Here is a 13,334-nt window from a genome sequence, read left to right as displayed (position 1 = left end):
TCCAATACCACCCAGCAATTTATTAATGCAAGGCCTGCTTTCCTGTGACTTCACTTCTGTCATTTTTAGATTTACACATCCATAATCTTTTGCTAATTACCCAATGCCATCTAGTGAACCACAGTCTTTGAAGTTGACGGACTCTTGTTATTTCAGCCCTCTTGGACTTATTTATTTTCTAAGAATAGCCCAGCTGTTAGTCTATGTGGGGACGCCAGTGGGGAGTGTTTGTTATTTGTGGTCACTGATCAGCGGCGCTCCAGTTGCGTGATGCGTAGCTGGGGCTGATCGGGTGCAGTGCAGCTGAGATGCTGTCTGTTTTTTTGCGTGTGTTAAGCCATTGGATGCCTCCCAGCCACTTCCTCCCCTCCCCCGCCGCCTTGCTCTCATGCCCTGGCCACCAGGTGTTGAGTCAGTGGACAGCTGCTACAGCGGTGAGAATAGGCAAAACTCCAGACTTCTTCAAATAAACATGGAGACAGGAAAAAATACATTTGAATGAAATATCAACTCTAACATCAGCTGAGTCAGAAACATTTCTCCTCAGAACTCATCTTGTAATCATCGGTGTTTCTTTTACCTTATAGTTTCAGGGTTTCATTGTCAAAGATTTTGTTCTCGTGGAAAGTAGAATAATATTAATAAGAGTGATGATGATAATGCCTAGCCTAATAAAAGTAATGGAGGTGATTATGACTGGGATTATTACTCAGTTGGCAATGGAGGCCATTATCTCTATTGCAGTTTAATTGCATATAACGCACTAAGAGCATGATTGAATCCAGACTGTTCATCAACCACATTCAGCTGTTCCCTCCTCAAGATAATTGCATATTGTCTTTTTCCTGTTTTGCATAAAAAGCAAGTCATCAAAATGAGCGGGACAATTACCCAGACTCTCGCCTCCTCTCGCCGGGTGTCAGCAGAACCCCACCAGCAGCAGAGCAGGCACCGACTTGTGCGTGTATGTGTCTGCACATTAGTGTGTCACTTGTAACCTTAAAGATATTCTCTGGATTTTTTGGGGGGGGAGCATGCTTTTAAAGTGGCTGTTTGCATGCAAATCCAAGCATAGCAGCTCAAATTTGTATTTTGTATTCAAAGATTATTGTATGAACCCCATGTCTCTGGCATATACCTGCCATGGCGCAGAATATCTTTGTCTCTGCTGTTTTTCTGACACATTTTCCACAGATTAAAGAGATAAAATCTACCATGTATCAAGCGATATATAACAATAATCTCTTTAGTCACTTGGTAACCAGTCATTTAGTGAAGACTTTCCTGGTGCAGGCTGACTCGTAAGCACATTTAGCAGACTTTTTAAAATATTTTTTACTACCTTTTATTAGGTAAATCAGTATATGTTGGAGATAGAAATAAGCCAAATAAAATGTAAAAATAATTATGCACTTAGGCAGTGTGTTCTCCAAGTCTGCAAAGTCATCTCTGAATGGTTTATTTGGATAATTCAAAAGGTGTAGAAATGTTTGTCATTTGGATCTAAATCTGTGACACAAAATGATCAGTTAAAAGGTGCATGTGGCTGATGTGTTTTTATTCCAATAAGTGCAGTAGTGCATGAGAAAATAGCAAACCATTTCAAAAAGGCTATGTTTTTCATGGATATGAAATTGAACCTGGATTTGCAGCAATCACTAATCACAAATCAATCAATCCAATTAGGTAACAGCTTCTAAAGCTCAGTATCTGGGGTTTGGAAGGTCAAATCAGAGAGAATAACTTAATCCGCATTAGTACGGACATTAGTGTGGACACTGCTTGAATATGTTTAGAGAGGGCCAGTTAAATCATGCATACAGACCACATTTCTATTGGGGGCATGATCGACAAACTGAGTGACACATTAAGCAAAACTATAAATAATCTCACCACATAAAAGTGGTGGTATGGGACTTTGGATCAAGATTATTTTGGCAGAAGGATTCAGTGAATTCAGTACAGAAAAAGCTGCTTAAAGATGGAGCCAATCCCAGCTGACATCAGGTGAAAGGCAGGGTACACCCTGGACAGGTTGCCAGTCCAGTCGCAGGGCCACACATAGACAACCACTCACACCTAAGGACAATTTTGGAGACACCAATTAACCTAGCCTACATATCTTTGGAGGGCAGGAGGAAGCTGGAGAGAACCCATGCAGACACGGGGAGAACATGCAAACTCCACACAGAAAGGCCTGGGCAACCGGGGTTTGAAATGGAAAGTGTACAGTAAACTGTCTTGTTGAGATATTTGTATTTGCCAGTACCAAGAACCAAACCATTACTGGCATTCATGATGTCAGAGGGAAGCACAAATTAAAAGAGTTTTTTTTGTTTCAGATTCTCTCTTCAGATTGATTGCCAAATACAGTAGCAGCCATTGTGTGTACCACAAATGGGATTGTCTGTTGTTCATTTGCAGAAGGGAGACGGGGACTCACTGACACAGAGATGGAGAGAGAGTGGTGGCAGTATGATGTTGGTTGCATGAAGAGGGGGGGCGGGGACAATCAAAAAAGCTGACTAGGGACAGATGCAGTGTATTGACTGTTTTAATAAATGTAATGTAAAATGTTTTTCATAACACTTGGTATTAGGCCCTCTGAGCTTTTAAAAGATGCATTTTCATGTTTGTAACCATGAATAAAGCCCACTGAATCAACTGAGTGGAAAAAAGAAAAAAACAAACCTGCGGGCTACTCACAGGCCTGAGGCCAGCTGGCTGCGGTCCAAATGACTTCTTACGTTATGCCAAAAACAATCACAGTCTCATATCTCTGTCAGCACATATAGACACACACACACACACACACACACACACAATTGCCACACCTGTCTAATCCACTTCTGTTTGACACGCCTTTCCAAGCCTATCTTCAGTTGTCCATCTTTCCTTCTGTTAGCAGTTGCTAGCTTTTCCTTTTGGGGGATTTAAGCTGCACCCCCCACATCTCCTCTCTTCCATACTCCTGCCTCTTTCATTCTCTCTCTCTCTTTCTCATGCCAGCCTGCATCCCTTCCTTTCAATTAGTTACACCTGAAGAGATCCACCACAGTACTGCCCCTCCTCTGCCAAACCCCTCCTCCTCCCTTCCCTGTGTCTTGATGGTTCTGTCACTTTTTCTCAATTAGCGGACCTGACAGGCAGCTAAGCCTGCTCCTCCTCTCCTCTTGGTTCTTCCTTTGCCATGCTCTCTCTCTCTGTGTCCTTCTTTCTATCTTTGAAGTGCTACAGCCATTTCACCAGAGACAATATATAATTTGACATTTATGTTATTTGGTCTTTAAGAAAAAGTGCAGAAACCCTCATGAGCAATTGTATGGGCTGGTGTTTACAGGGTTGGTCTAAGAGGAGTGGATAGTAATGGAGAGAGGACGGTTGGATGCTAGCGAGAAACCAAACACTCTGTCGTCTGCCTCTAATTCAGCAGGCTTAATTCTCTGCCTCTAGGTACTGTTCTATATCCAGCCCCCTTCTTTTTCCTCCCTCTTGGCCTGCTTCTCTCAACCCACCATGCTGTGAAAAATACCTTTAGAACTTCTGGAAATCCCTCCCTGGGATGCAGCTCTGTTTGTTCTGCCTCTCACCCCTGCTCCGCCTGTGGAAAGGGCGCTGCAAACTCCCCTCTGTCATTCACTTGCAGACTTGTTTGTGTGTGTGTGTGTGTGTGTGGAGAGAGCGAAAGAGAGCGAGGCTGCTGTGCAGTCAGCAGACTGCACTAAGACCCTGCTCACGTCGCCTGCAGCAGCAGCAGCAGCAGCAGCAGCAGCAGCAGCTTCCCTTGTCCTGGCCAGATTAATGGCTGAATGGGCTCTGCCGTGCCCAGCAGTCCCCCTCTTGCCGCCCCAATGGAGGGCATGCTGAAACTGAGCGGGCTGGCATTATCGGGCACAGCCAGACCACGCTGTGAAAAGGGATTACGCCGTCAATCGTCATGCTCACAAACAACATGCTGCCGCAGGAAAAAAGCCTCTCTCCCAGCTTGGATAAAGACTGCCAAACAGCTCTCTGCTTTTCTCCCTCCCAAAATCAGAGAAAAACGTCTTGCTTAAACAAAGGACCCCCCCTCCTCCTACTTTAGATGAATTGGCATAAATGTGTGTGCTTATTAATCATGACAGCAAATAAAGAGACAGAGACAAAAGGGGAGAGAGCAAAAAGAGTAGGAGAGGTAGAAAAATAGGTGAAACAAAGAAAAAGAGAAGAGGTGTGGGTATGTAATTATCACTCCATTGCCCTCCTCCGAAAGCAGCACCTCCTGTGTTATTGCAGGGCTGTTTGCCCTCTCTGAACATTTCATTAATTAAGATGGGAGCATGCGGAGGCCGCTCGGAGACGAGGTCATTAAGCCCACCACAACACTCCTCCCTCCCCAGAGCCGGCTCATAGCACTGGCCCCATTGTTCCACCTGCAGACAAGTGAGACATTCAACACTTGGAGCTCCTGTTAAAACCATCGCGCACACACACACACACACACACACACACACACACACACACAAATGAACTGCATCTGCGTTTTCTGGGTTCAGGTTGCATGCTTGCCAACACAAATACGTCTGTCTTTCATTTAGCTTGTAGAGCCATGTTTTCCTCTCTTTATCCCCCTCCTTCCTTCACTGCGTCTGTGACTTGTGTTTGAAAGTGAGGCTGGAGGGTGAGACAGGTGCAAAAGCGCGGAAAAGGAGACGTGAAACACCTGGACTTCTCCATATGACTCAGAGGTCAATGAGATGCTTGTGGTGGACAGTGGACGTCCTGTCTGTATTCATCACAGTCACATGGATTAGAAAAGAAGCTAACACTAACACAATAATGCTACATGTCTGTCTCTTCCCTTTATGTCTTTCTTTTCTTCCTTCTCTTTCCTTTTTTCTTCATGTGCGTAGCATGGAGTAGATGTGGATAACACGTGATTTATTCACAAAAGTGAATCAATAATTGTTCCTATCACATTACATAATATGCTCAGAAGATAATATACACTGTAGTTATATAGCACTGTTGTCAGCAAAGCATTTCATCAAACGCCCATACTGCCCTATTTTTGTAATTTACTGTACTTAAATTTTATTATTGAATCTCTTCTTTCTTTCTCTATCTTTCTTGCAATTGTGTGAAATAATTAATCATACATAGTAGAGATAGGCTAATTCAATTCACAATGATTTATGTTATAGCTACCCCAATTGCAGCGCAAGTGGGTTGTCATAGTGATGCTGTTTCTTGCTCCTAAAATTGTGATGGGCTTTCATCTCAATCCATGTTTTCTCTCTCCTCCACCTTCAAAGTCCTTTGTGTTTTTGAATGGCCCATTGAAAAATGAGTTTTGTGTTTGGTTATGGTGTAAATGTCCTCCAGATGGCTCGATGTAATAAGCCCAGGTGTACTGGCTTAAAGGCCCAACATCCAAATGACCTTTTACCCCAGATGTAGGTCAGTAAAGGGCAGCCACCCAGCTCTCTCTTCATTGTAAACACAAGCTTCAAATACGCACTTATCACTCCATTCAGATGGATGAAGCTGCCACTGCCAGTTCTGAGAGAGAGATATAGAACAGGCCATATGTTTCAAAGACAAGTTTCGTATATTACAGCAATCCCCAAGCTTGTCTTGTATTGTTTGCTTTCTAAACTCAGGCAGGAAAGGCAAACATGACAGGCAGAGCCAGTACTTATTTGCGTATGAACACCACCAGCTGCATTCGACCTGAAGGATTATGCTGGGTTAGTCTGGATAACTGCATCATGGTGGTTATTGTCCTGTCTTATAAATTCTCTCCCTCTCTCTTGTTATCCATCTCAGCAGCTCCAGGGTATCCTCGATTCTCAGGGAGTCTGGCTCACACTTTCCTTCCCATGAGCCACTTGGATCACCATGCCAACAGTGGAGTTCTATATGGGCAGCACCGTTTCTATGACACCCAAAAAGGTGAGGCATGAGATGATAAAACTGAATCAGACAGAAATGAGACATTTAAATCGAATTTATACAACATAGTATGCTGTAATTTGATGTGAGATATTGATATAAGTATACGTAGAGACACTATCATGAGGACTGAATAATCTAATTCTGACGTTGCCTTCTCCTTTCTTTACTAATGCATTTGTCTTTACTGCCTTGCTTTCCTTCCTCTCTTAGAGAACTTCTATCTTCGAAGTCTCCCGTCCCAGCCACCTCTCATCTCAGCCAATCACAGTCTGCCACCAATGTCCAGGGCAGGTTCAGGACACTCTCAGGGGTCCTGTAGCAGAGACAGAGATCCAGGGGTAGGGACAGGTCTGCATAAGGGTCTTAAAGAGGGGTCTGTGGAGAGAGGAGTGGTACCAGTCAAGGACAAGGAGAGGTCCAGTAGCAAACAGGAGGCAAAGGAGAGACAGCAGCAGCACCAACAGCACCATGGCCACCAGCCACCCCACCCCACACACCACCACCATTCCCACTCCCATCAGCAGCACCCACACTATCCACAGCACCCTCTACCCCTGGAGGAGGTCAACAGTCGGGCGCTGGAGAGGCACAAGGCATCACTTTCAATGGAGTACAGCAAAGAACACCCTCAGAGTATGAGCAAGCCCCTCAGTGCCTGCTTGCACAATGGCAAGATTCAAAATGGAGATGCAGGAACTGGAACAGGGGCTAAGGCTTCTATGTCCAGCTGTGGGGGGGAGGGCACAGCTCTTGGGGCTATTGGGGGTGGAGGGAGCAGCCAGGGCAGACATATGGGGTCCAGCGGCAGTGGTCGCTGCACCAAAGAGGGAGTAAGTGGGGAGATGAGAATAAGTGAACAACCTTCAGACTGTCTGGAAAGGGGCCAGGCACCACTTCACCACTCATTGTCCTACTCTGTACCCCCACCCTTACACATGGGTTCTGCTACTGGAGGAGCACACCCCCATCCACATCCTCATGCTCACCCCCACACGCATCCTCACCCAGGGGGCTTCCACTGCCTTCAGCTCCATCCCAGCCACCCACACCACCCACACCATTCCCACCATACACACCACCATCCAGACTTCTTCTGCCCTCCCCCTCCTGCTCCTCTCACCAACCCTACCTCACATGAGAGGGGGCCAGCCAATGTGGGGCGAGAACCTAAAGTCACAGGGCCTACATTTGTGCCATCTGTGGCAGACCTTGGGGACAAATCTAGTGGGCCATTCCAGCTTGGTAACCCTGACTGCCAGGGTGTGGGCGGTGGAGGGGGAGGCAGCAATGCCAAGGACAAGGTAATAGAAAAAAATGGAGGCAGTGGGCACCATAGTAGTTGGCACAGAAAACAACAACAACAGCAGCAGCAGCAGCAGCAACAACAACAACAGCAACAACAGCAGCACCCATACAGAAAAACAGAGAAGGCTCCAGACTGGATGCAGTCCCACCACCAACACCTGCAGCCTTCACAGCTTCCTCCACCTCCCCAACTACAACAGCCTCCACATCCCCAACAGCAGCATCAGGTTGTACGATCACGCAGTGCTGAGTGTATCAACAGTGGTGTGGACATGGATGTGTTCAGACCCTCACTGCCCCAGGGGCCCAAGGCTGGACACTCTGTCCCTCATTCTGTCAACACCTCTCCTTACAGAGACTGTTCCCATCCAGGACCCCCACCTAACTCCTCTCCACTTGGAAGTAAAAGCATGGGCCAACATAGCGGGGCTGGAGGAGCTCATGGCCATGGTCCTGGAGGTAGCTGCTCCTTACAGAGAGATGGCCAAAAGGTAGCCAGGATACGCCACCAGCAACACGGTAGACCTGGTCCAGATGCTCCTTCTCCTGCTGAGTTAAATCAGGGGAATAGTCAGGAGCTGAAAAGAAAGATGGACATGTCTCCTTATGGTTACAGCAACAGCAGTGGTCAGCACCACCACCAGCAGGCCCCGGTGCCACCTTGGGCCATGAGGCCTCCTCACCATATGTCACAACCCGAGGAGGAGCAGAGGAAGTCCTACATGGAGTTAGGGAGCACTGGTGGGCAACACTCCCAGCAGCAGCAACAGCAGCAGCCAGGAATGAGCCTGCCTCCTCCCCAGCCTCCCACTGCACCTCCCCTCAATCAGCAACAGCAGCAGCCACAGCAGCAGCCACAGCAGCAACCTGAGCCCCAGGGCCAAACTCAGGGGGAGAGCAGTGCGATGAAAAGCTTACTAAAGTACAGCAACCAGCAACAGCCACTGCTCCTCTCCCAGAAGAGCCCCTTTGGAGGGTTGGGAAGCCTCAAATCAGGTCCTGCTGGGGGGAGCTGTGCCATGCAGGGCAACAAACAGACTCTACCTTCCAGAAAGGGCCCAGCTAATGACAACGAGCGCCCTGATTACAGTGGGCGGAGTCGGGATATGGGGGAAGCAGGTCACGGGGAAAGTGAGGTGCGGCAGCCGCCAGTGGGGATTGCAGTGGCTGTTGCCAGACAAAGGGAGCCACCTTGTCGTTCAGCGGACAGTCATCCCAACAGCCGACAGGGCAGGGTGCATCCCTCAGTGAAAGGTAAGCAGTCTAGGTCCCTGCCTCTGAAACAGAGGTGCAGGGAACAGTGGGACAGCAATTTAGATTACATCAGTATTACTAAGCTTGACTCCAAACCTTTATTGTCTATCAAAATTGATTCTGTAGTAGTAGTAGTTTTTTTTTTAATACAGCAGCAGTACAGAATCAGAAACATCTGTGCCTTTGTTTGCATCTGTACTCATTGCCCAATGATTCATGGTGTAATTTTGAGTTTCATCAAAATCTAATTTATGATATTGGAAATATAATGCCTCACAAAAGTCCTAATAAACATGTCAACAGAAGACGGATTTCTTTTTTGGAAAGAAATACAGGTATGATCAGAACATAGTAAAGTATGGTTAAAATGGTATTAAAAATACAAATGCTATACAATATGACAAACTGAAAAACACTGTCAGTGTTCCAAGTCTCTTGCATTTTGAGAAATTGTGAGAGACTTGGGAATATGTCCTCACAGTAGACAGAAAGGTAGAAGCTTAATGGTTAAAATAATGTTTGTCTCACAGGACCATCCCGCTCCATGTATCCCTCAGATCCCACCACCGAAGAGGAGAGGAAGAGGATGAGTGGGGAACAGATATGTCTGACTTCCTTGGACAGAGAGAGAGACGCATATATCAGGTAAGCATCTGCAAAGCCATTGGTTAATACCCAATTAAAATGTTACTGCATTAAACCTTCACTTCACTGGTTTCCATTTGTATTTCCTTATCTTTATCTCATCTTGATGCCAGGGATAATAAGGAAAGGGTGGAGTTTGCAAGAATCCACCCCTCCAACAGCTGTCACGGAGACCTCACCTCTCATCTCATGGTCCCAGGCGGGACTTCCCTCCAGTCTGGCCAATTAGGTGATCCTGCTGCACATTCTGCTCATCATCACTGGATGCCAAGAACTGGAAGCCCATCTCTCTGGATGACAGGACACTCTTATGGTAAGATAATATGAAAATTAAATTAAGATGCTAAAATTCTATGTACACCTTCCAGCTGTACACTTCATTGATTTTGGTAGTGGTAATAGGTCAAAGGAAAATGTTTTCATGCTCCACCAACTTACAGGTCATTTATGCTTTTATATAATCTTGCTCAGCAGCAAATATTAAGTTTCCTTTTTATGCCTTCATTTGTGAAAAATTCAGCAGCCAGGATTTTACATTATGCTGAAGTGAACACACATTTCAACTTAAGCATCTTTAAGCATCAAGCATCAACTTATTTCCAAGTCAGGTTTAGAATTGATTTGCTGGTATGAGACGTGTCGTATATTGTGGTGTGTTTCTGCCAATGTGAACGGGACACGCACTGATGCTCTGCACAGATGTTATTCCTAATGGATAAATAAAGTTCTATGAATTGAATTTCATGATTTAGTGATTGTGATTTGTAGTTGTAGTATATTTGTAGCAGTTTTTAAGAATGTAATGGGCATATAATCTAAACTAACATCCTTTCTATAAAGCAGGTATAGGTCATACAGCCCTGCACCAGAATCTGCCCCCAGGTTTCTCTGCAGCCATGCCTGGCCCTCTGCAGCCAGTCCTGCCTCTGCCTCAGGACCCCTCTGCCCAACTGGTGGTCCTGCCTACTGAGCCTTCCTCTCATCCTGGCACCCATCACCTGGGTATGCCATAACCTTGCTTTCTCCTCTGTAAAGCCAAGAGTATTTATAAAGCACTTTGAACAAAAGAGTCTGCCAAGTACACACAAACTATGCATGTACAGCAGCACACATGCACATTATATATTTGCACTCATAATATGCCACGCAAACATAAATTCCCATAAATTAGGAATTGACTAAATGTAGCCTGTATTCCATAGCTTCTCCTCCCACCAACTAGTCATTAACACAATGTTATTTCAGTGTTCATATAATCTGGGGCAAACATTAGAAGAACTGTTGGTAATCAAAGTGATCCTGTGAAGACTGCTGATGAACTTCCTCTTAATGGGCTCATTCAGACACACACACACACACACACACACACTACAATTCAAACATTTCCTGCACACCACCTGCTTGGCTCGGCAGGAATAGGTCTCTCAGCAGGTCAGGGTACTCATCCAAAGCTATACTGTATGTGCAGCCCAACCCACCAACATACACACACACACACACACACACGCATACATGTGGAGTATGGCGTACCACACCAGAGGAAGTGTGAGAGTGACAGGAACAATCACTTCTCAAAACTCATTGCAGACGCATATTCAGTAAACAGGGTGTGACATTTCATTAGCTCACAATTTGAACAGTACGTTTCCTTGTGTGCTCCACGGGACTTTCAGCTGAGAAAGGAAGTGCATCCACAATAGCTTTCCCAAAGGAAACATTTGCATGTCCAAGTTTATGTTTTTCGGTGTGTCTAGGACAAAGGGGGAGGGGAAAGTCAGGGATTGCAGGGGGGAGGAATAGAAAAATACAAATTTTTAGGTTTCTATAGTGTAGGCTCACTACTTCCCAAGTGGGATCTCTGTCATGTGGTTTGGCTGGGCAGGTGGGACTTTTCAGCGGAAACATGCATTTCCATTTGACCTCTAATCTCTCAGTTCTCTCATCTGTTCACATTTCATCATTGTCATGACTTTTTTCCAGCATTCCAGCAAATTCTCCAGGCAGTTCTTAAGATACAGCTTTCTGTTCAGAGCGGGGGAGAGTGTGGGATTGCTGCTGCCTGGGGAGATGTTGTTTTGTGAAGTCAAAAAAATCTTTTTCTGAAGAGATTTGTCTATGTCCTTGCTATAAAATGTGAATACAATGATTTTTAAATGATCCATAATGGTTTTACTCTTTTGAAATGCGTGTGTGGGAGGTTGATAATGAGAGATATGGATAACACAATGTTATTCTATGGTACTAGTGTTCATGTGTATGAATCCAAAGGAAAAGGGTTGTATGTGCAAGTGTGTATGTGCATGCATGTCTTTTTGTTCCAAGGTAGCCCCCTTTGTCATATTCCTCTTTTTCTCATTAGATGTGATGGAGCAGCCAGGGCTGTGGCCCCCAGTGTATGGTGCCCGGGGCCCACCCTCCCACATGCAACATCCTGCTGTGTACTCCAGATCCCAGTTTCTACGGCAACAGGAGCTGTACGCTCTCCAGCAGCACCAACAGCTCCAGCATCAGCACCAGAGCCACCAATCACAGCAACCGCAACCGCAACCACAGTCTCAAATCCAGCAGCAACAGCACAGAGCTGCACATGGCATGGACATGCAACATCATGCCACTCACAATTCACAGGTGACCATAAAGTCAAAATATGGCTCTTCACACTGAAATTCAGTGTGAAGAGAGTTTGATTAACATAGTTTTTCATAGATTGACTATCTATATATCTATCTGAAAGAAAACAAGACTCAAGCAGACTGAGACATTTGTCAGCTTAAATTCTCACATGGCTATTCAGTTTATTTTTATCTTCCTAATATTTTTGTGAGGTATGCTGATTTCCTCACAGAGATGGAGTGAATATAGGTTGTGGAGCAAGCAATTTTTTTGTGTCAGTGACTTGTTTACAAGCAATAGGTTATTACATTGCTAATATAGAAATTCACTTGATTCTAGACTTAAGATTTGTTAGGCCCATCCATAAAATGTAGAAATAAAAAACTATTTTAATGTCACAGATACAGAAGAGGCCCAGTGAGCCCTCGGTTGAACTAGAAGAACTCATTTCGGAACCCAGAACGTCTAAACCTGCCAAGCCCTACTCTTACAACCCAACTCAGAGGAACAACTCACCCCCTGGGGCCTGTGCCACTCATCTGTCCCCTTGTTGCCAGTCCCCCTCACTACGACCACATCCCAAAAGCACTCCTTCTACACCCTGTCCCGCTCCCAGCCCTGCCGCAGCAGCCCCTCACTCACCTGCCATCAGCCCTGCACCACCTCAGATGCCCAAGGGCGCTGAATCCCAGGACAAGAGAGGAGAGGGACAGCCCCCACAGGATTACCCAGAGTCTCTAGAGCCTGGTAAGTATTAGTAAAAGTGTGTACATACAAACAAAAATATACAAATGAGCATCAAAGTTTTCCAGCTGCCTCTAATGCACTGTGTGCATTGCTTAAGTATGAGCTACAGCAGATAAATGCCTGTCAAAGAACATGCTGTCAAATAACTCTGACACAGCAAAAAGGACAGTGGATCCTAGGATATAACAGCACCTTGTACATTATACTCAATGGAAGTTGGAAAAGCCACTGTTGTTAATGATCCTTTTTTTCTGCTGGTGGTGTGGTAATATGTGTGGGTGGCTCTGTTGGCAAGCCCCTGATTGACTGAACAGCTCAAAGCTGCAGAAAATGGCTGCCGGCTGAGCCGGGGCTTTCCAGTACCGTTACCTCGATAATGACTGAGAAACACCTCAATAGCAGCCCTTGCCTCTCCTCCACCCCCACAGGCCCTGCACTCTCTTCATCATCATTAATGTCTGGCTAACGGCCGCCACACGCCAGAGGAATTGTGTCAGTTACTCTGATAAACCAAAGGCCTGGCCCACTTCAAATAACACACTCAAACAAGAGGTTGCATGTGGTCCTCTACCCCTCCTACTGCTGGGAAGATCAAGGCAGAGTGCTTTTCCTTTTCCTGATTTTCACCCTTTGTGACCTCAAAGGTAGCAAGAGAGTTAGGTTCAGAGTAGGCCTGATGTATAAGGATTTGCATACCACCTCTAAATGTAAAGTTGTCTTTAAGACAACCTGATTTCTGTTAAATTTCAGCTAAAATATCACTTATGACATATTTTTGTGGGAGGTTTTATCAGAATCGTTCAGCCAAATTTGACCATTTATGACTCTATTAT

The 13,334-nt window shown here is 45.5% G+C and overlaps 1 protein-coding gene across 10 annotated transcripts in view; it reads left to right on the top strand.

Annotated features, from left to right (window-relative positions):
• The window catches only part of LOC119890301 (BAH and coiled-coil domain-containing protein 1), a 64,336-nt gene that overhangs the window by 31,622 nt on the left and 19,380 nt on the right, over window positions 1–13,334 (top strand). For 4 of the 10 annotated variants that reach the window (XM_038701509.1, XM_038701533.1, XM_038701501.1 and 1 more), the window contains 7 exons: window positions 5,809–5,934; window positions 6,148–8,496; window positions 9,027–9,141; window positions 9,255–9,454; window positions 9,982–10,143; window positions 11,501–11,769; window positions 12,156–12,501. In XM_038701509.1, the coding sequence (XP_038557437.1) occupies window positions 5,809–5,934; window positions 6,148–8,496; window positions 9,027–9,141; window positions 9,255–9,454; window positions 9,982–10,143; window positions 11,501–11,769; window positions 12,156–12,501 (3,567 nt within the window). The remainder of the gene's footprint in view (window positions 1–5,808; window positions 5,935–6,147; window positions 8,497–9,026; window positions 9,142–9,254; window positions 9,455–9,981; window positions 10,144–11,500; window positions 11,770–12,155; window positions 12,502–13,334) is intronic. The other 6 variants (XM_038701542.1, XM_038701525.1, XM_038701570.1 and 3 more) reach the window with 4 other exon arrangements.

The sequence above is a fragment of the Micropterus salmoides genome, unplaced genomic scaffold, assembly GCF_014851395.1.
Source record: "Micropterus salmoides isolate LMB-PRFRI ecotype aquatic unplaced genomic scaffold, ASM1485139v1 Ms_hic_scaffold_10, whole genome shotgun sequence".
Classification (NCBI taxonomy): Eukaryota; Metazoa; Chordata; class Actinopteri; order Centrarchiformes; family Centrarchidae; genus Micropterus; species Micropterus salmoides.
This window is presented reverse-complemented; position numbering and strand designations above follow the sequence as displayed.